Consider the following 21,866-nt stretch of genomic DNA (forward strand, 5'->3'; position numbering starts at 1 on the left):
TACGTGTATGTAAAATGGCTCTTAGAGAAAAGCAGTGAGGGAGAGATTGGCCACGAGGGGAACCCATTGAACATTTTTGAGGGATTGAAAATTATTTCACTAGCTTACCAAACTGGGGATGCTAAGTCTCTGAACCAAAGAGTGAGGCCTTGACAGATTAAATCTTACATTTTAGTCATTTAGCAGACGCTCTTATCCAGAGCGACATACATTATTTTTTTTAATTTATTTAATTTTATTATTATTAATTTTTTCATACTGGCCCCCCGTGGGAATCGAACCCACAACCCTGGCGTTGCAAACGCCATGCTCTACCAACTGAGCTACATCCCTGTCGGCCATTCCCTCCCCTACCCTGGACGACGCTGGGCCAATTGTGCGCCGCCCCATGGGTCTCCCGGTCGCGGCCGGCTACGTGTTTGAAATACTGAGAGGCAGAGAGCAGAGACCAATCTGGGATTAGCACTTTGAAAGTAGTCAAGAATCATTGAGGGGCCGAGTATGATCTAAGGATTGGAGGTCTTGGTTGAATGGCTAGGATGTGAATGTGATGCTGTGGCTGCGTAAATACTGAATGAATAAATACCGTATCTGGTCTATTGACAGTATTCCTCAGACAGTATACACAGTAGCTAATTAACATGCATCATGTTTTTAAGTGTGGGTGAGCAGTTCTGTCTGTTAGATAAGGATATACACACACTGTCAAGTGTGGTTAACACACATGCATGCGGATGCGCACACACATGTGTGTGCAGTCATAAAGAGGGCAGCCAGTCAGCCTTGCAAACTGAGGCCAGAGGAGATGAGCTCGCCTCAGCCCACTCACCCAGCTCTCGGTCTATGTGACTGGGTTGTGTGTCAGAAACATGGGGGACGTGCCTTTGTGTGTGTGTGTGTGAGTGTATGAGTGTGTGAGTGAGTGAGAGAGAGAGAGACTGTATTGTGTGTGGGTGCATACATGTGTTCACACTCATGTGTGCTAGTGTTTTCTCACACAACCTTTCCCATCCAGTCAATCAACTTATGACAGGTCAATCTGGCTGACATGACACACAATATTCCAGGACACATGTAAATACAATCCCCTGTCTTTGTGAAATTGTCCAGTTAGCATGTGGCATCCCCTTGATTGGCCCGTTACTCAGAACCAAGTGGAAACCCGAATCTAACTTGTTCCATCTCCAACTGGCAACCTCAGTTAGAGTCTAACTGCTCTGTCTGTCTGGCTGGCTGACATTGACTGTGCTCACACAGAGGCAGATGTGACCGCTGAAATAGTGTAGTGTGTGTGTGTGTGTGTATAGGGGGGGGTAACTTGCCTAGGGACCCTGTTAGGAAGCAGTTAGCTAGGGGCTGATCCAGGAACAGAGATGTCAGTTGCAGGTCACTGCTGTGTGTAACGCATACCTATCGCCTGTGTGGAGGCTGTTTTTCTATGACTCACACATTAACAGACACATTAACACATATTATACTGTTCACAGTGCACACACATACACTCCTATTGTGAGAAAATAAAAGGATAAGGGTCACCGTTACACACACAAGTTTGTTTTACTCTCCTTGTGGGGACCAAACAATTGATTCCCATTCAAAATCAAATTTTCCCAAATCCCTAACCTTTCACCCTTTCACACTGTGGTCAACAGAGGAGAGGACACAGGGTTTGACATTGACAGTGTCTGTCTGTACCGAAGCAGCTGAACAATAATCTAAGACAATAGTCTTGTCCAAAATGTGAAAAAGAAAGCCTTTTTTTTAACCTGGTAAAATACAAGTAATAGCATGGAATGAATGAATGAATGAATGAATGAATGAATGAATGAATGTGGAAAGGGGTAGGGAGGAAAAAGAAGCAAAGAAGCAAAATAGTAAAGAAATGACTGTGTTATGAACTCTCTGAAATCTGCTTGAAGGAAGGAGGCAAGTGTGTGTTTTACTGATCAGTGTATGTTTGTGCATTGAGGAGTATTAGCTGATCCAGAACAGAATAGTTGAGGCGATCTCTCGCTCTCGCACTCTCTCTCTCGATCTCTTTCTCACTCTCTCTCTCTGTGGCGTGCACTCTGAAGAGCAGGGTTCCAGACGGAGACACATCATTGCGCTGAGTTGGACTATACTACACCACTGGACACTGAGCTGCCGCGGTCTACTCTCTGTCTAAATCTTCTTTATCTCATAAACTACTGCCACTAGTAGTTTGTTCTCCTTAATCCTGTTCTTCGGGGGGACTTGAGATCAGTCAGTCTGGATCTGAAAAGTCAGTTTTTGTCACTGCTCTGCCTCTGAAAGCCACAGTGGATACTGTGGACATACTGGACACTGAGCTACAGTAGACCACCTCTCTTTTCTGCTCTGCCGGTCAGTTTGCCACGCAGTATCGAACTTGTAGTTCAACTCCTAGTAGTTTGTTCTCTTTCACCCTGTACTTTTGGGGGAGGTCGGCTAAGACTTGAGACAGAAAGCTAACTGTTTGTTGACCACCCCACTCGGAAGGTCTCCCTCTCTGTTGTCATCTTTGTCGTCTCCTTCAGTGGGTTCCTCCAGCTTGTTTGAGTGCTTCTTTTCCGTCCGAGTCGAGTCTAAGCTGCCCTACAGGGCTGCCATCATTGGGCCACCACCATGCAGGTGTCGTTAGTGTGCTCGGACAACCACCGTGGCGGTGGCGTGACACGCACCACGGAGGAACGTCTGAACCAGCGGAACTCCAACAGCCCCAGTCTGGGCACCAAGAGCAAGTTCCGCGCTGTGGCCATGGTGGCCCGCAGCCTGGGACAGCTGTCCGTCAACATCCCTTCGTCCAGCGACCAGAGCATACGCACTGGCATGAAGTATAGGTAGGAGTCTAAGAAAGACCCCATGCATGCACCTGGACAAGAGCTGGGGAGCCATGTGTATGAAGCGTCTTAGAGAACGAGTGCTGACAGGATCAGTTTTGCCTTTTAGATCACAACACATAAGATCATATGGACAGGGAGGACCTGATCCTAGATCAGCACTCCTACTCTGAGATGCTTGATACAAATGGCCCCAGACCCTGATACTGTACCATCTGTGGGTTAAATAGTTATCTGTGTTCTGTCAAGACTGGGGTGTATAGATATGACACCATGACCCTGTACCTTAGCAAGAGCGTAAGATACTGGCTGTACTTCTATAATGACGAGACCCTATACCTGCAACCTTGCAAGAATGGCAGGCATGAGCAGAAGATACCTTGTCGCTTGTCTCTCTGTTCAAGTGTGTAGAATAGTTTGAGACATTACCTTGCTCTCTGATGTGCTGGTGCACATGTGTATATGCCTGTGCAGGACAGAGAGAGAACAGATTTCATGGATGACAGATTGTAATTGGCTATGAATGATGCTCATAGTTCTGTCTATTGTTGACTGTGAAATGAATAAGACAGATAATCAACTTTATGCCAATCAACTAAGTGGAGAGTGAATACGTTTTTAGCTGAATTCAAGCGGGATGATATACTTTAGAACGAGTCTATAGCTAGTATTATTGCTTTGAGACACAACATTATTGTACACCTTTGGGAGAAACGTTTCAAATGATGTATGCTATGTGATGGATTCAATAGAACTGTACTTGTAAGAAAAGTTCAAGTGACATTACAGCAGCTCGTCCTGATGCTGAATCTTATAATCAGCAGTAAAAGGAAGCTGACAGCTCAAACAACTTCCCGTCACTACTATACTGCTATGAATGAGACGAGCAGAACGGTATTAGCGCTATCAGTCTTAATGAAAAAGACTTTGAAGTGGAAATAGAGCTTAAAATTCCTACATTTTACTTTTAAGGTTAAGACTGAGGGATCAAGCATTTTGTCATTAAGCTCTGGTGGAGCAGGAGGTGGCTTTGATGATAAAGCGCCCTTTAACATTTAGTGACAGTTGTGTGTTTTGTCTTTTTTTCTACTTCCTCTATTGAATTTGTGAGTCGCGCAAAACCCCTAGCTAAATCTTCTCCTCCCCACACACACACACACCACACACACACACACACACACACACACACGCACACACACACACATTTTCGTGAAATTTCAGGACTTTTTTGGGAGTAAAAATGTTTCACCATAAAAAATATGATTTACCCTAACCCCTAACCATAACCCTAACCCTAACCCTACCCCTATCCCTAACCCTTAATCTAACCTTAACACACACCACCCCTCAGCCCTAATTCAGCCACAGTAGTCCATCTCATAAATGGATACATGGTCTATGATGCAGGATGGAATCTCTGAAATGTGTTTAATGTATTCTGACTATAGACAGAATATACAGTCTACTCTATATGTCACTGTACCTTTGATGAAGCTTTCAGTACAAGCAGTATTACTGATTGCTAACATTACAAATTCGAAGTGTCCTGATATGACTTTAATGGACTGTAGCTTTCAGCACAAGTTGCACTGACATTTCTAATATGTACAGTGCATTCGGAAAGTATTCAGACCCCTTCACTTTTTCTACATTTTGTTACGTTACAGCCTTATTCTAAAATGGATTTAAAATATATATATATCCTCATCAATCTACACACAATACCCCATAATGACAAAGCGAAAACAGTTTTTTAGACATTTTTGCAACTTTATTACAAATGAAAAACAGAAATGCCTCATTAACATAACTATACAAACCCTTTCCTATGAGACTCGAAATTGAGCTCAGGTGCATCCTGTTTCCATTTATCATCCTTGAGATGTTTCTACAACTTGATTGGAGTCCACCTGTGGTAAATTCAATTGATTGGACATGATTTGGAAAGGCCCACACCTGTCTATATAAGGTCCCATAGTTTACAGTGCATGTCAGAGCAAAAACCAAGCCATGAGGTCAAAGGAATTGTCCGTAGAGCACTGAGACAGATTGTGTTGAGGCACAGATCTGGGGAAGGGTACCAAAACATTTCTGCAGCATTGAACGTCCCTAAGAACACAGTGGCCTCCATCATTCTTAAATGGAAGAAGTTTGGAACGCCTGGCCAAACTGAGCAATCGAGAAGAAGGGCCTTGGTCAGGGAAGTGACCAAGAACACGATGGTCACTCTGACAGAGCTCCAGAGTTCCTCTGTGGAGATGGGAGAACCTTCCAGAAGGACAACCATCTCTGCAGCACTCCACCAATCAGGCCTTTATGGTAGAGTGGCCAGACGGAAGCCACTCCTCAGTAAAAGGCACCTGACAGCCCGCTTGGAGTTTGCCAAAAGGCACCTAAAGGATTCTCAGACAATGAGAAACAAGATTCTCTGGTCTGTTGAAACCAAGATTGAACTATTTGGCCTGAATGCCAAGCGTCACGTCTGGAGGAAACCTGGCACCATCCCTACGGTGAAGCATGGTGGTGGCAGCATCATGCTGTGGGGATGTTCTTCTGCAGAAGGGACTGGCAGACTAGTCAGGATCGAGGGAAAGCTGAACGGAGCAAAGCAAAGTCATTGATGAAAACCTGCTCCAGAGTGCTCAGGACCTCACACTGGGGCGAAGGTTCACCTTCCAACAGGACAACGACCCTAAGCACACAGCCAAGACAATGCAGGAGTGGCTTCAGGACAAGTCTCTAAATGTCCTTGAGTGGCCCAGCCAGAGCCTGGACTTGAACCCAATCTAATATCTCTGGAGAGACTTGAAAATAGCTGTGCAGCGATGCTCCCCATCCAACCTGATAGAGCTTGAGAGGATTTGCAGAGAAGAATAGGATAATCTCTCCAAATACAGTGGTGCCAAGCTTTTAGCGTCATACCCACGACGACTTGAGGCTGTAATCGCTGCCAAAGGTGCTTCAACAAAGTACTGAGTAAAGGGTCTGAATACTTATGTAAATTTAATTTTATATTATATATTTTTTTTATTTGCTAACATTTCTAAAAACGTGTTTTTGCTTTGTGATTATTTACATTTTAGTCATTTAGCAGACGCTCTTATCCAGAGCGACTTACAGTTAGTGAGTGCATAAATTTTTTTCATACTGGCCCCCCGTGGGAATCGAACCCACAACCCTGGTGTTGCAAGCGCGATGCTCTACCAACTGAGCTATCCGGGCTATTATGGGGTATTGTGTGTAGATTGATGAGAACAAAAAACAATTTCATCCATTTTACAATAAGGCTGTAACGTAACAAAATGTGGAAAAAGTGAGGGAGTCTGAATACTTTCCGAATTATGGCTTTGATGAAGCTTTCAGTACAATATATTATAGTGAAGGCGATAGATTAAATTTACTTTTTCCTCTCCTCTTTTCTCCATCAATCCTCAATATTCCCTAATGAAAATGTGCATACCCGACCATACCTTCTCATTCAAATATTGCATTGTGTCTTGATCTATGTGTCCTGTTCTATGTTCGGCGTTGTGACATATCAAAAAGCTACAGTACTGTATCAGGTGTCAAAGCTGACTATGCTGAAAAACCTTTTTAGTGCATAGGTCAAATTTGCTTTTTGATGCTCATTTGAATTTCCTGTCTTTTTGGCTTCAGACAAATGTTAAATATTTCACTTAAAACAAATTGTTTTGTATTAATACTGTTCCCCTCTCATAGACAATTGTTATAGCACAGTATGTTTTGCATATGTATTGTTGCTTGAATTTTTCTGTGAAAATTGGTAGACGTTTTTTTATTGTATCTGACAGTCCAGAAAGTCCTAATTTAACCACTTGAATGGCTTGATGCTTGATAATGTAGCTACATACTTAACTTTGATTAAATATTGAAATATTAATTATTCACAGATTTAATCTTTACCTACTTAGGTCAGGGAGTACAGAGGGGATGTTGTGTAACACACAAACACACACAAACACTACACTAATTTAATGAGCTGTGATTATGTTTATGATGATGATGATGATGATGATAATTATGATACTATCTGTATAAATAGATGGAAGGTTAATTGAAGAGCCGGCCAGCCAAGTTCTACTGTTAGTCCCCAGTGTCAATTCAGATAAAATGATTAAACCATGTTAATTATGCATAGTAGTACCACACATACAATGTATGTGTCTGTGTTTGCGTGCGTGTGTGTGTGTGTGTGTGTGTGTGTGTGTGTGTGTGGTGTGTGTGCATGTGTTGTTGTGAATGGTACTTAGTAAGGTATAAGGATTTCACCATTTAGTTACTGACTGGATTGGTCTGGAATTTCACCTTTTAGGTATTGATTGGATTGATCTGGATCAGTTATTGACTGGATTTGTCTGGATCATGGGGTCAACCCGTCTGGTTGTTTTTCAGCCTGTTTTTCAAGAATGGCCAGGATCATCATTGACTCTTTTGGTATGCATTTACCCATGATTTCAAAGTAAGAAAATAGGATTGCTTTATTTTCTTTTATCGCAACATAGTTACTCACCCTGACACACCTTTGACAACTACTGTTCCTGTCCTCAACAGTAGCTCAATTTCTTCTAAAATGTATTCTAAATATGTTCCTTCAAGATATATATTATATAATGCATTATATGTTAACAGCGATGTGTATGTGGGTGAAGGGGAAGTGGAGAGGCGGGAGTAGGGGTGGAGCGTTGCTACTCGGTCCTATGTTAATGTGCATATCCCTCAAATAGGCCAGAGCAAAATAAGCAACCCATTTGCTCAGATTAGCATTCCGCTAAACATGCTACAGTGCCAGATGGAATCTGGGCAACCATAGACATTGTAGCGGGTGATTCTGGACGGAGTCAGGCACAGGAGGGTAAATCACAGAATAAATTGTATATTCGGCAAATACAGCGGTACGCAGCAATGCGTAACACACTACAGTGCGGTATAATGGTGCACTGGAGAAAACAAGGCACACGGGTGAATATCCCGGCGATACAAATATAATATAGGTCCACCGAGCTATAGTAACCTCTACAATAAACAATCACACACAAAGACATGGGGGGGCAGAGGGAACACTTATACATGTACTGATGAGGGGATATGAACCAGGTGTGTGTAATAAACAAGACAAAACAAATGGAATGATGAGATGAGGAGCGGCAGTGGCTAGAAGGCCAGTGACGGCGAATGCCGAAGCCTGCCCGAACAAGGAGAGGAGGCAGCTTCGGAGGAAGTCGTGACAGACATACTGTACATACACACACACCACACCACATGTACTCAAATACAGTACAAACATACCGTACACTCACACAAACACGCATGCTCATAAATGTATGCACACACATGCACACGCACACACACAGGGTTTTTTCTAGATCAAAAAGGGGCTTAGGTGGTGGGCATGGAAGGGGAGTGGCAATTGGCACGGACGGCCTGTCGGTGAGGCTCAATTTTAGAGAACATTTTAAAAGCCCCAATCTTGGCCGTGTAGAGACATATTAGCATTTTTAAGCCATATTCTGCCATGGAGCTGAGAGAAAACGTTGCAGTTTTAAAGATAATTTCCTGCAATTCTATGCATATTTCCATGGCTAATGCTGTGCTCTTTTGCTCAAACATTGGAAACGTTGCTTAAATGCAACATTGGGCTTCAATGGTATGAACATTTGTGTTAAGAAACTGTGACATTCTATAAAAATCACATCAAAATGGATTAAAAGCAGTGAGATGTGATAGAACATATTGTGTAATGGTATATACATCTGAAATGAAGTCATATTTATTCTGAAATAGCTAAATATATCAACTTGACCAATCCATATTTTAGTATTTTGCTATCAAAAACATATATTTTTGAAAGCATCAACTGTTCTGTGGGTTTTCTATGTATTGTATGGAGAACATCTAACTTACTTTTAGTAATATTTGGTTGTCATTTCTGGCTGAACTTGGAAAGTAACCTCTCTTACTTCTCTACCATAAAATGAATGGTCGTCAATGGCAGTATTCTGACCTCATAAACCACAATTGTTCATGAAATATATACATTTTTGTTCTATTGATGTGCAGGAGGAACATAAAAGTTATCTTGAAGTATTTGGTTGTCCATTATGTGCAGATTTAGGAAGAAAAACAATCTCTCTAATGTGTCTATCAATATATGAATGTGGCCCTATGTCTCAGTTTGGCAACACTTTAAGCCAAATGTTGCCTTTTTGCAACACATACAAAACTACCTCCAGCTCTGGCTCAGAAAGTTTTTCTTTCTTTCTACATAATCACTACATCTTAGAGAAGACAGGAAAAAACAATTTCAAGTATTATTTCAATGTCTGAAACCCTACCTCTTTGAAGAGTGTCTAAAATAAATCTCACGGCGCCCCCCCTCCCAAAAATAAATAAATAAGTACAAAATAAAAAGGTACATTTTTCCTACTAGCACTGACTTTGCTGATTAATACTTTGTTGAGGGAAAATGTACTTGATACGATTGTGATGTGTTGTTGTCTCACCTAGTTTAAGATGAACGCACTAATTGTAAGTTGCTCTGGATAAGAGTGTTTGCTAAATGACTAAAATGTCACGTACTTGCATTGATGGCTTACAATATATGCTTGTATAGAGTACCAGTGTGGTCTCAGACGAGTGGAAAAGTTTCTAATGTTTCTGAGTATACTGATACCACAATAATCATACTGACACACAACAAATACTACTAAGAGATACAGCTGGGTCTAAGGAGATGCACTATGTAGTGTTTGACATGTAAAGGATGCAATTTAGGAGATGTTGCATTTTTGCAACCGTGGGTCTCACAGGGTTAAAAACGTGCCAATTTCAGGCAGTGTTAGTGGGGATATTTAAGATCAACCAAAAGCTGGTCTTAGCGGTAACACAGTTGGTAATGGCATGGATTTTGAGAGCAGTAGTGCAACCTATCCAGCCGTGAAGCACAGTGCTTCTATACTCATAGAACAAGAGAGAAGATGTGCTTTTTGTGCCGGTAGCCCTCGGATTTAGAAACATACAAAACAAATATTTTTCCATTTTGTTTCATTTGATTCAAGCATAGCCTCCCCTCCCCTCATTAAAGGCTGTTTTTTTGTCCTGCCCAATGCATTCGCCAAGTAGGCCTACTAGTAGCCAAGCCTATCAATAAAGGCTTTGCCTCGTGAGACTGCTTTGGAAAAAAAAAAGTCTGGCAGCAGCAAAACAGTGAGAGGACATCCCGTTTTTATCTTTGTAGGTATTGTGCATTATTTCACCCAGCTCCCATTATTTTTGGGGATGTGCGTAAAACCCCCTCCATGGCCATATGCCCATCATGAAACAAGAGGTGAGATGATGCAGGTGACCCTTGTATTTAGAAACATTTAAGTGAAAAGAAAACAGTTGCTTGTTTTCGTTTCACTTGATTAAATACAAAGCCCTCAGTAGGCTACCCTTACCATACTATAACAAAGTCTAGTTCAACAGCAATGCATCGTCGTGTATCTTTTTTATCCTGGCCTTTCAGCCAAGTAGCCTATCCACAAAAGTTGTTTAAATGGTCCATTCGTGAGAATGCCTTGAATTGAAAATATACTGCACATCCTAAAACATACACTGAGTGTACAAAACATTAAGAACACCTTCCTAATATCGAGTTGCCCTCAGAACAGCCTCAATTCGTTGGGGAATGGACTCTACAAGGTGTCGAAAGCGTTCCACAGGGATGCTGGCCCATGCTGACTCCAATGCTTCCCACAGTTGTGTCAAGTTGGCTGGATGTCTTTTGGGTGGTGGACCATTCTTGACACACACAGGAAACTTTTGAGTGTGAAAAACTCAGCAGCATTGCAGTTCTTGACACAAACCAGTACGCTGGCACCTACTACCATAACACGTTTCACATTCACCCTCTGAATGACACACATACACAATCCTTGTCTCAGTTATCTTAAGGCTTAAAAATCCTTCTTTATCCTGTCTCCTCCCCTTCATCTACACAGATTGAAATGGATTTAACAAGTGACATCAATACGGGATCATAGCTTTCACCTGGATTCACCTGGTCAGTCTGTCATCGATAGAGCATGTGTTTTAGATCTATAATTTTCATTGAAAGCAAGTCTAAGAAGCGGAAGATCTGTTCTATGTGCCCTATTTCTATGCTTCCCGCTCTTCGGTTTCGTTTTTGCGTCTTTTACTTTGGTTTTGTACATCAGCTTCAAACAGCTGAAAATGCAATATTTTTGGTTATGGTAAATATATTTCACAGCGGTGTAGACTGTACAATGATTCTCTACACTATACTTGCTTGTTTTGTAACAAACTGAAATTAGGCGAACTATTAGAACTTTAGCAACCAGGAAATGGTGGAGGGATTTCTGCATAGTGCTTCTTTAATTTATCTTGTTCAAGTAAGCTATCCATCCCCATTTTCAAAGAACGTCTCTCACCCGGTTACCAAAGACGGGCTCCTCCAAACGTATTTAAATTATTCAGTCCTATAATATAGTATCAACGATAGGCCTAGCCAAGGAGTCTCCAACGGGAAGATCACAAGCTACCAGTAGCTCGCAGCCCACCTATGAGTAGCTCGCCAATCAATTCTGAAAGTACATGCATTGGTAACAGATGCTCTATGGACTATAGGAACATTTCAACTAACTATCTACTAAACCTAACTCTAGCTCTAACCCTAACCTTAACCCTTATCCTAACCCTAAACTTAACCCTAACCCTAGCCCTAACCCTTATTCTAAACCTAACCCTAACCTTAGCAACCAGTTGCTTATCAAAATATAATTTGTTGATAGTATGACCATCTGTAGAGCATCTACAGGTGGAAAATCTGGACTATCCAAATAAAGTGTGACCCATTTTTTCATGTGTTCCATCACAAACTTTCATGATAATAATCAAAGCCACATTGACATTATCCCTCCCCTGGTTAAAATAATATCTGCCAATTAATTTCCAGCAATATTGCCCATCTGTCTGTTTGGTGCGCATTTGTCTATCACTGTATGCAGCCACTTATCGATACTAATGATAACTGTCTTGTTGGTAGACAGAAAGACTTTCCCAAAAAATATTCTCAATTAAATGCAAAGTAGGCTTACCTGATAGCACTACCGTAAAACTTTAATTAATAGCCCGGGCGTTTATTTGCTTCAATCACTGAACACAACTGCCGCTTATTAGAGACAGGCTTCTATTTGAGCCAGGGGTCTATTTCCTTAATGCTCACAGCTTTTATTCATTTGTATAGTTAATTGTTTATTTCCAGCATTCACTTCCAGCATCTTAATCAATTTGTTCATTCACTGTGTTATCATTTACACACTGCGTCAATCTAAGTAACATAATAAAAAAATCCACATCAAAATCTGTCAGTTTAAGCTAGAGATATCAGGTGGTGTTTGTCAGACCATGAGACATCGTACAGGAGTGGACAGCAGTTGAGAGAGAGGTAAAGAGGGCAACAGTGAGAACCAAAGGCAGAAAACATGTGGTTAAGAGAATGATGGGAGAGGTAGAACGAGGGGAGCGACAGCGCTTTGGAGAGGTTGACAGCCAGAGATAATCATGGTGAGCCGGTGAGCGAGTGAGGATGAGAGGGAAATTGAAAAGATAAGAGAGTGAGACAGACTGAAGAAATGATTCATTTAGACGGTCCACTGTGGAGGAATTTATTCTCCATTATTTGCTCAGAGCAGAAAAAGAGATAGAAAGTTCTGCATTAAAGCTAAAACCCTTAGATGCTACATCCATTTTTGGACTTATAAATTAATAATATACCCATTGATTCTTGAAGAATACAATTTATAAGTGCCTCTTGAGCTTAGTTCAACTGGTGTACCGCATTAGAACCCAAAATATAAGCTTATTTTACTCTAATGGTTGTAAACAATGTATATGTCAACAAACACTGTATAGCCTCAAAACATGGTTAAAACTATAATGTTGTTATCATATATGGTCAGTCCTTGCATCCATAGCTCTGTATATGCATTTGAGAGTGGTTACATTTCTCCAGGCCCATCCCTCAGATTTTTAACAAAACAGAGGCAGGATGATCCGTTTTGTTATTGTTTCAATTAAGGATTCTAGCTTTAAGAGGTGATTACATAAACACCAATGGAGGCTGCTTACAGGAGGACAGCTCATAATAATAGCAGTAATGGAGCAAATGGAATGGCATCAAAACATTTGTATGATGTAATTGACACCATTCCACCTATACCGCTCCAGCCATTACCACGAGCCCGTCCTTCCCATTTAAGGTGCCACCAACCTTCTGTGATGAACACTAAATGCTCTGCACTATCCAGCCCTCTTTTAACTCACACTGGGGCCAAGGCAACAGCTCGGAAACACTGCTGGCAGTATGAGATAAGTATGGGGTGAGAGAGAGCGAGAGAGATAGAAAGAACTGCTGTTTGTTTGTATACGCTGGATGTGGCCGAACCTGCCACTCCCCAGTAAACAAGCAAATGTATACCGTAGCTTCAGATGTTTCGTTTTTTTAACGTCATGTCATCCCTTTACCACTACACATATATAAGAATGTGGAAATGTTATGTAATGCACCTTTAAAGGTCAAGCTGTGTAACCTTTCGTCATTGGAGCTCAATCATTCTTTCTGTCCATATTCAGTACTTGTAGGTGGATGTGAACTCTATCAAACTGCCCATATAAGGATGTAGCCAAGCTAAAAGGAATGAGGAAATTGAATATATTTTCCCGACCCACCACTATATCAGGGTTATGTTTTTTGTTTTTGTTTTTTTTGGTCTAAGATTGGAGGCAGGCTTTGGTATTTGGGAATGGCATTCCTTTGGTATTCGCTGTGTCTACTGTTGGGAGACTAGTTCCTTAGCTTCAGGTCATCATTCTAAATAGGAATTTGCTCTTAATTGACTTACCTGTATAAATAACAGTGAAATAAAGCTTGCCCTCTGCGGTAGCTCTAGCAAAACTAACGTCCGCTCTTTGTCCTATCATATCCAGATAAGCTTTTTCACTCTCATAGCATTACCTTCTTGTATATCTACTGCTTATACCTCACACTTTCTTGTATCTTATTTCTCATAATAATGGCCCTCTCATATCTCATTGCACATATCTCTCCACCTCCTCCCCTATACATTACATTACAGAGGCACTTGAATAGTCTTGCATAACCACACACTCACCCCAGTTACTTTATATGTTCAAGAAACACAGGGTCACTTACTAATTCAGATCTATTAGTTCTACACCAGCTTGCTAACTAAAAGTCAACACTGCTCTGTCAGTGTATGAGCTGTGTTATGGTGTGTGTGTGTGCACGCGCGTGCATGTGTGACTCAGAGTATGAGGTGTCTGAGTACTAGGCTGTTTTGTGGTGTGTATGTGTATGCATGTGTGTATGTTTATACACTACATGACCAAAAGTATGTGGACACCTGCTTGTCGAACATCTCATTCCAAAATCATGGACGTTAATATGGAGTTGGTTCCCCTTTTGCTGCTATAACAGCCTCCACTCTTTTGGGAAGGCTTTCCACTAGATGTTTGAACATTGCTGCAGGGACTTGCTTCCATTCAGCCACAAGAGCATTAGTGAGGTCGGGCACTGATGTTGGGCGATTAGGCCTGGCTCGCAGTCGGTGTTCCAATTCATCCCAAAGGTGTTCGACGTCGTTGAGGTCAGGGCTCTGTGCAGGCCAGTCAAGTTCTTCCACACCGATCTTGACAAACCATTTCTGTATGGACCTTGCTTTGTGCATGGGGGAATTGTCATGCTGAAACAGGAAAGTGCTTTTCCCAAACTGTTGCCAAAAAGTTGGAAGCACAGAATCATCTAGAATGTCATTGTATGCTGTAGCATTAAGATTTCCCTTCACTGGAACTAAGGGGCCTAGCCCGAACCATGAAAAACAGCCCCAGACCAATATTCCTCCTCCACCAAACTTTAGAGTTGGCACTATGCATTGGGGCAGGAAATGTTCTCCTGGCATCCGCCAAACCCAGATTTGTCCGTCGGACTGCCAGATGGTGAAGCGTGATTCATCACTCCAGAGAATGCGTTTCCACTGCTCCAGAGTCCAATGGCGGCAAGCTTTACACCACTCCAGCCGACACTTGGCATTGCGTATGGTGATCTTAGGCTTGTGTGCGGCTGCTCGGCCATAGAAACCCATTTCATGAAGCTCCCGACGAACAGTTCTTGTGCTGACGTTGCTTCCAGAGGCAGTTTGGAACTCGGTAGTGAGTGTTGCAACCGAGGACAGACGATTCTTCCGCACTAGGCGCTTCAGCACTCGGCAGTCCCGTTCTGTGAACTTGTGTGGCCTACCACTTTGCGGCTGAGCCGTTGTTGCTCCTAGAAGTTTCCACTTCACAACAGCACTTACAGTTGACTGGGGCAGCTCTAGCAGGGAAGAAATGTAACTAACTGACGTGTTGGAAAAGTGGCATTCTATGACGGTGCCACGTTGAAAGTCATTGAGCTCTTCCGTAAGGCCATTCTACTTCCAATGTTTGTCTATGGAGATTGCATGGCGGTGTGCTCGATTTTATACACCTGTGGTGTGGTAGAAATAGCCGAATCCACTAATTTGAAGGGGTGTCCACCTACTAAGTATATATAGTGTATGTGTGTGGTCTCTGTCAGTGTATGAGCTTGCTGTATCTGCTGCTCAATGTGTACAAGCCGAGGCACTCGACCTGAGCACAGCCAGTAGCGTTGAGTCATATGCTGGGCTAATGAAGTAATGTGTTGGGGAAGGGAATTGCTTAATGAACACAGCTGCCTTACTTACCATGTGGCTTGGCTGAGGGGAAACTGAGTCTCCCTATGACTACTGCTGATTCCACAGTACCACTTTTCCATAAGCCCCTTTATAGGGTGGATGTGTTACTCATGACTTCGTTGAGATCACCAACAATGGAGCAAATCAGGAAGCTAGTCTATCACAGGGCCATACCCCTGATCCATGTCCTTATTGCTGAGTGCCGAGCAGAGAGGCATCGGGTATTTGGTATGACCGGGGATCGAATCCCCAACCTTCCAATCTCAGGTGGCCACTGAGTTGGTCGAAAACACCATAGCAAAACACCAGAGCTACTGAACAGTCCTTAAGTCCTTAGCAGCATAGAGATTGGTAGAGGGTGCACAAAAAATATGGGTGCCCTCTTTCCATCTCTATGTTTAGCAGATGGTTGTATCCAAAGTGACTTACAGTTAATATACAGTACATTCAGTTGCCTATGTGGGATGTAGTCCGGCAATCGAACCCACAACTTTGGTGTTGTGAGCACTACTCTCCTACCAACTGAGCCATCGGATCCATCAATCAATCAATTTGCATAGCCCTTTTATTAGCAACATTGGTCACACACACACACACACACACACACACACACACACACACAATGCTTTGAGTAATCTTGTCTCCATGGCATATCCACAAGGCATTTTGTATCTCTCACACTTGCAGTGAAATAACTGGGTCTTCTGCTGTAGCTGCAGTTATAGGACTTCACTGTCAGATCTCTATCTCAACCAGCAGATAGCAGAAAGCTGCTCTTGGGCCCTGAGTTGTTCATCCTCGCTTTGATCTGAACACATGGGACACTATCCTACCACAGGACCCCAGCGGTCTGTTGAGAAGTCTGCAGAGAATCAATGTTTCCATTTATATACTGTGTACTCTATGACGTAAAATCAACCATAGAAACCCATTTATAGAAACCTATTGCTAATAGTATTTCATATGGCTCTGGTCAAAAGTAATTCACTATATAGGGAATAGGGTGTCATTTGGGATAGAGAGTCTTCAGTTCATGCTATTCCTCTTCTCCTTCTGTCACAGCACAGGTCAGTGAAGTCCCTTTTCACAGCCGAACATGTTCTCTTTGTTGACAGAAACCTGGGCAAGTCTGGATTGAGGGTGTCCTGCATGGGATTAGGTGAGTGTGATGATCCATTCAATTGAATGCAATGTCATATTCATTGTCCTGGTAGAAAATGCATTGTGCAGCCAGGAGTTACAAAAGATGCAACATGTATGTTCGCCACATTCTCTGCAGACAATGGACTTCTGCAAATGCATGGATGCTCGCGTACACACACACACACACCACACACACACACACACACACACACACACACACACACACACACACTCATAGGGGCACATATGAAAACTAGTCCTGGAGTAAAAAGCAAACGAAAGGGAGAATCTCCATGAGAAACTATTTTAAGTCCAGGACTAGGTTTGATCTGTGTACGAGAAACCACTCCATAGAGATCTAACGCTCTCTGTTCTCCACAGGCACGTGGGTTACCTTCGGAGGACAGATCACAGATGAGGTAGGCGGAGACTCCATACTCACAACATCCATTCTCAATGTCCACAGTGTATGTGACATAGTGGAGTCAATATGTGCGATATTAAAGTGACATCCTAATTCAACCATGAATCCAGCTGTCAATATCCAGTTTAGTTGCTTGATTGATTCATATTTTAATTAAAATAACATTTTAGGTGTAGACTAACAGTGAAAATGATTTCTTACGGGTCCTTTTCCAACAATGCAGAGTTATAGATAAAGATACAAAAAATAATAATTTGAAATAGTGACACGAGGTAATGTATAAATACACAGTGAATAACGACTAACAATATTGAGTAAAAACAACATGGCTATATACAGGGAGTACAAGTACCGAGTCGATGTGCAGGGGTATGTACATATAGGTAGGGGTAAAGTGACTAGGCAACAGGATAGATAATAGACAGTAGCAGCAGCGTATGTGGTGAGTGTGGAAATGTGTGTGTGGCGTCAGTATGCATGTGTGCACAGCGTATGTTATCCATGTGTCATTGCTTTATGTTAATCAACTAAAGCCTTTTCACTTTTCAGACCTTCTATTAGAACTGTAGTACATAATACTGTTGACAGACACAGACACCCATGTCACCTCTTTCTCGCTCTCTCTCTCTCTCGCTCTCTCTCTCTCTGTAGATGGCAGAGGAGATAATGACATTGGCCTATGAGAACGGGATCAATCTGTTTGACACAGCAGAGGTCTACGCTGCAGGGAAGTGAGTGCACACACACACGCACGCGCAGACACACACGTGCACACACACACACACACACACACACACACACACACACACACACACACACATCCATTCCATCTCCATCTGTTTTACTGGGCCTCAGTGGGATAACCACATTGAGGTCACTGTAGCTTCAGCACGTGGTTGAACTCCCATCCCCTCCAACTGCATAAGAACATCTTCAACTGCATTACGTGTGTGTGTGTGTGTGTGTATGTGAGTATACGTGTGTGAAATTATTGCTAATAACACACACACACACCACAAATACACACTAACAAAGCTGTGTTTGATAAGAGCTGTCACATAGAGGAAGATGTGCTTGATGGGAAATGATAAGAGCCATTCATGGAGAACACATTGGTCCTTGGGGCAGAGATGTAACATCTGTCAGCGATAGACAGAGCATTATTCTCTGCTGTCACGTTTCAGTAAATCGCCTGCTTCATTAGCCTTGACCTCATAGACCAGAAGTCCCCACTGCTCTCCTATTTCACAAATAACTGTGCTCAGTACTTCCCCCATTCACCATTTGTCAATAGCATCCAAAGAGTAGTATTCATTCAACTTCCCATGTTTGTAAGAATTTGTTGTTCTTCTCTTCCAGGGCAGAGGTCGTATTGGGGAACATCATCAAGAAGAAAGGTTGGAGGTGCGTAGAGTTTTATGGGATTTTTGTTGTCGTCCTGAGCCGTTTTCATGCATGCCCCAGTGTGTGTGTGTGTGAGAAATTATTGCCAATGCCATCCATGTTGGAAATGATAGTAACTACACCAGTGGCGGTCGGTGCTGTTTAAGATGAGGGAGGAAGATAATTTTTTTAATGAGCAGGGCCTTATTTCTATTACAGCATATTGGATGACTGTCTTTCATATTCCATTCACCCAGCTCAATGTAACATCGATAGGTTTAGGCTACAACATGATCCCAAAAATATTCCTATACCCATCATGAGGTTGCTACAACCTAGCCTATGAATGAAAGTTTACAACGTAGGTGCACAGGTCAAGAGAAGAATTTGAGTAATCAAGGTGACAGACATTGACACATTCAATACCACCTTAAACGCTCTTGCCTGCATCTAGCTGCTCTAGGGTCTAATCATTATGTCAGAAGCGACGTGTCTGTGGTGAGTGAAGTCAAGCGCAGGACACAGAGATACTAGCAGACATACTTTACAGACGTACTTTACTCATGGCGTCTTGGTGGATTACGCGCTCCTCCAGTGATCCCGTTGGCACCGCTGATCCTGCTGACTCCATGTAGGTGTGTTATTCTGTCAGAAGCGACGTGTCTGTGGTGAGTGAAGTCAAGCGCAGGACACAGAGATACTAGCAGACGTACTTTACTAATAGTAAAGAACAAACAAAACCTCCGAACCGGGAGGAAAAACACAACACACGTAAAACGACAAAAGCGATGCCGATACCGCCTAGACACAAACAATAACACACAAATACCAAACGTGAGACATGGGTAAATATAGGATCTACAATCAAACATAATAGACAACAGGTGTAACCACTCAAGACAGAACAAGACAAACACCGAAACATCGATCGGCAGTAGCTAGTACTCCGGGGACGACGAATGCCGAAGCCTGCCCGAGCAAGGAGGAGGAGCAGCCTCGGCAGAATCCGTGACACATTAGTCCAACAGTTGCAAACGAGAGTTTCTATTGGACAAATTAATGTATGTTTATCCCCATTTCGTTCCGTTTGCTTCCATTTAAGAAACTTTTTCAACAGAATTGGCGGAATGAATACATCCCTGATTACACGCAAACACAGTTCACTTTCATAGCAGCCACATACAAACAGCATGATCACTTTGCGCGTTGTATAATTCCTTCTCGCATCTACGTGCTCTCCTCCTCTTACCTTTTCCCTTCGCATGTGGACTTCAGTGCACAACACATCAGCTGTCTGTGACCAGGCGCCAAACCTTCATATCATAACTGCTAAACACTACACACAGCCTACATCGTTGTCATCATATTAGCTAACGTGATAGACAACATAGCTACTAGAACTAACGCATTAGTAAACCTGCTAGCTACAATCATGCAGTACAGTGTAAAGTCAGCAAGCAGTTTAGCAGTTACACTGGCGGGCCCCGTTGGCAATAAATTAATAAAACCAAAAGCTTACCTTGACTTGGAAGAGTTCCAGTGTTGGATAGCCATAGCCAGCTAGCTAACATAGCATCCCTCTCTGTTTGAGCCAGGTATTGGGTAGGCTAAACTAGATGGCTGCATTCACTAGCTAAGTAAGTGAAAGCGAAAAAAATATAACAAAATATAGCTAGCACTCTCTCTCTTGCTTCTCCTTCATTTTTGAAGAAATTAATTTGTTAAAAACTGTTGAACTATTGTCTTTCTCTCTCTTTGAGTCAACTAGTCACCACATTTTATGCACTGCAGTGCTAGCTAGCTGTAGCTTATGCTTTCAATACTAGATTCATTCCCTGGTCCTTTGATTGGGTGGACAACATGTCAGTTCATGCTGCAAGAGCTCTGATAGGTTGGAGGACGTCCTCCAGAAGTTGTCATAATTAGGGCTGTGGCAGTCACGAAATTTCATCAGCCGGTGATTTGTCAAGAAAATAACTGCCGGACTCACGGTAATTGACCGTTAATTAACATAAACACATTTAGCATCTCCTGGCTTCCACACATAGCCTACAAGCCACTGATGCAGACCATTGGAACATCTACATTTAAAAAAGTATAATAAATCAATTTAATATAGCCTACACCTTCACAATAAATCCATTATTTATTATAGACAGGTCTAAAAAAACATGATATAAAGAAAATGTAGTTTATTTCAGAAGAACAGAATAGCCTACTCTGAGTTGTCCTTATGTTAGGTCCTGATCTGGCTATGCCATATGGCTGTGGGCTACACTAGTTAATTTAGCAGACAAGATTTGCTTAGAATTCCGTGGCATTATTTTATATTATTTTATAGTATGAAGAATACAACTGAACAAAGATGAATAAAATAGAAAGCATATTTTCTCCAAACAATTTGAGGGAGTGCGCACATGCAGCTATTCTGTGTTGAGCGGTTTACAAATAAATAGGAACTCCTTTATGCTTAATTTAGAGTTATTAATGTAACTTTAGTTGTTCTACAAATGTTGGGCTATATGTTTAGATTTTTAATACATTGTAAGGCTGCATGATGCGACTCTAATGATGATTTGAAAAAAGTTGCTTGAAAGGCATGAGCTCTGCTTTGTTTTTTTGCACAGGCTGTTCACACTTCATCAGTCTCTCATTCACAATTTGAGAAGCACTTGATAATGCCTCGAATTCCCCGGCGGCATCCCTAAAACAATCCATGCCTTTAGCTGCCCTTCTCCCTGAGTGCTGCCTGATCCTGACCTCTCATCTCACTCACACGGCTCTCCATCACATGATCGGGTCTTTCTCACAGGCTACAAGTGAAGACAGACACATCGGGGACGCAACTGCGCGCGTCCTTATCCAATTCCGAGGTGCATATTGAAGATATTGGAAGAACTGTCCAAATTTACTTTTCGTCAACCAACAAGATGAGTAGGCCTAACGAACAGCAAAAGCACTAGCCTATGTCAATTTACTATCTCCCATAGTACAAAAGTTGACCTATTCTGTGCGAGAAATAAATATTCCAAACATAGTCTGGGACAGTTGTGGGATACGATAGATCCCAAATTAATATAACCACTAGCATCAAAAAAACATTTTTACGCAATGAGGTCAGAACGTTTAGCTTAAAATGTTGATAAACTATTAGGCTATTTCTTCACATTATACGCGCAGCAATGCGCACATGGTAGTAGGCTATAAGCGCAAATGTTCCATTAGCTGAAAACACCATTATCAAAAGTGACCGCAAATGCAGTTAAGCATGTAATGCTTTTA

General features: G+C 42.1%; 1 protein-coding gene across 6 annotated transcripts in view; it reads left to right on the forward strand.

Annotated features, from left to right (window-relative positions):
• Positions 1-21,866, forward strand: part of LOC121538214 (voltage-gated potassium channel subunit beta-2) — a 109,902-nt gene that overhangs the window by 74,921 nt on the left and 13,115 nt on the right. For 4 of the 6 annotated variants that reach the window (XM_041846040.2, XM_041846037.2, XM_041846035.2 and 1 more), the window contains 4 exons: positions 16,750-16,793; positions 17,159-17,196; positions 17,853-17,932; positions 18,561-18,605. In XM_041846040.2, the coding sequence (XP_041701974.1) occupies positions 16,750-16,793; positions 17,159-17,196; positions 17,853-17,932; positions 18,561-18,605 (207 nt within the window). Of the gene's footprint in view, positions 1-2,123; positions 2,841-16,749; positions 16,794-17,158; positions 17,197-17,852; positions 17,933-18,560; positions 18,606-21,866 lie in introns of those variants that run through there. The other 2 variants (XM_041846038.2, XM_041846039.2) reach the window with 2 other exon arrangements.

Source organism: Coregonus clupeaformis, chromosome 24 (genome assembly GCF_020615455.1).
Source record: "Coregonus clupeaformis isolate EN_2021a chromosome 24, ASM2061545v1, whole genome shotgun sequence".
Taxonomy (NCBI): domain Eukaryota; kingdom Metazoa; phylum Chordata; class Actinopteri; order Salmoniformes; family Salmonidae; genus Coregonus; species Coregonus clupeaformis.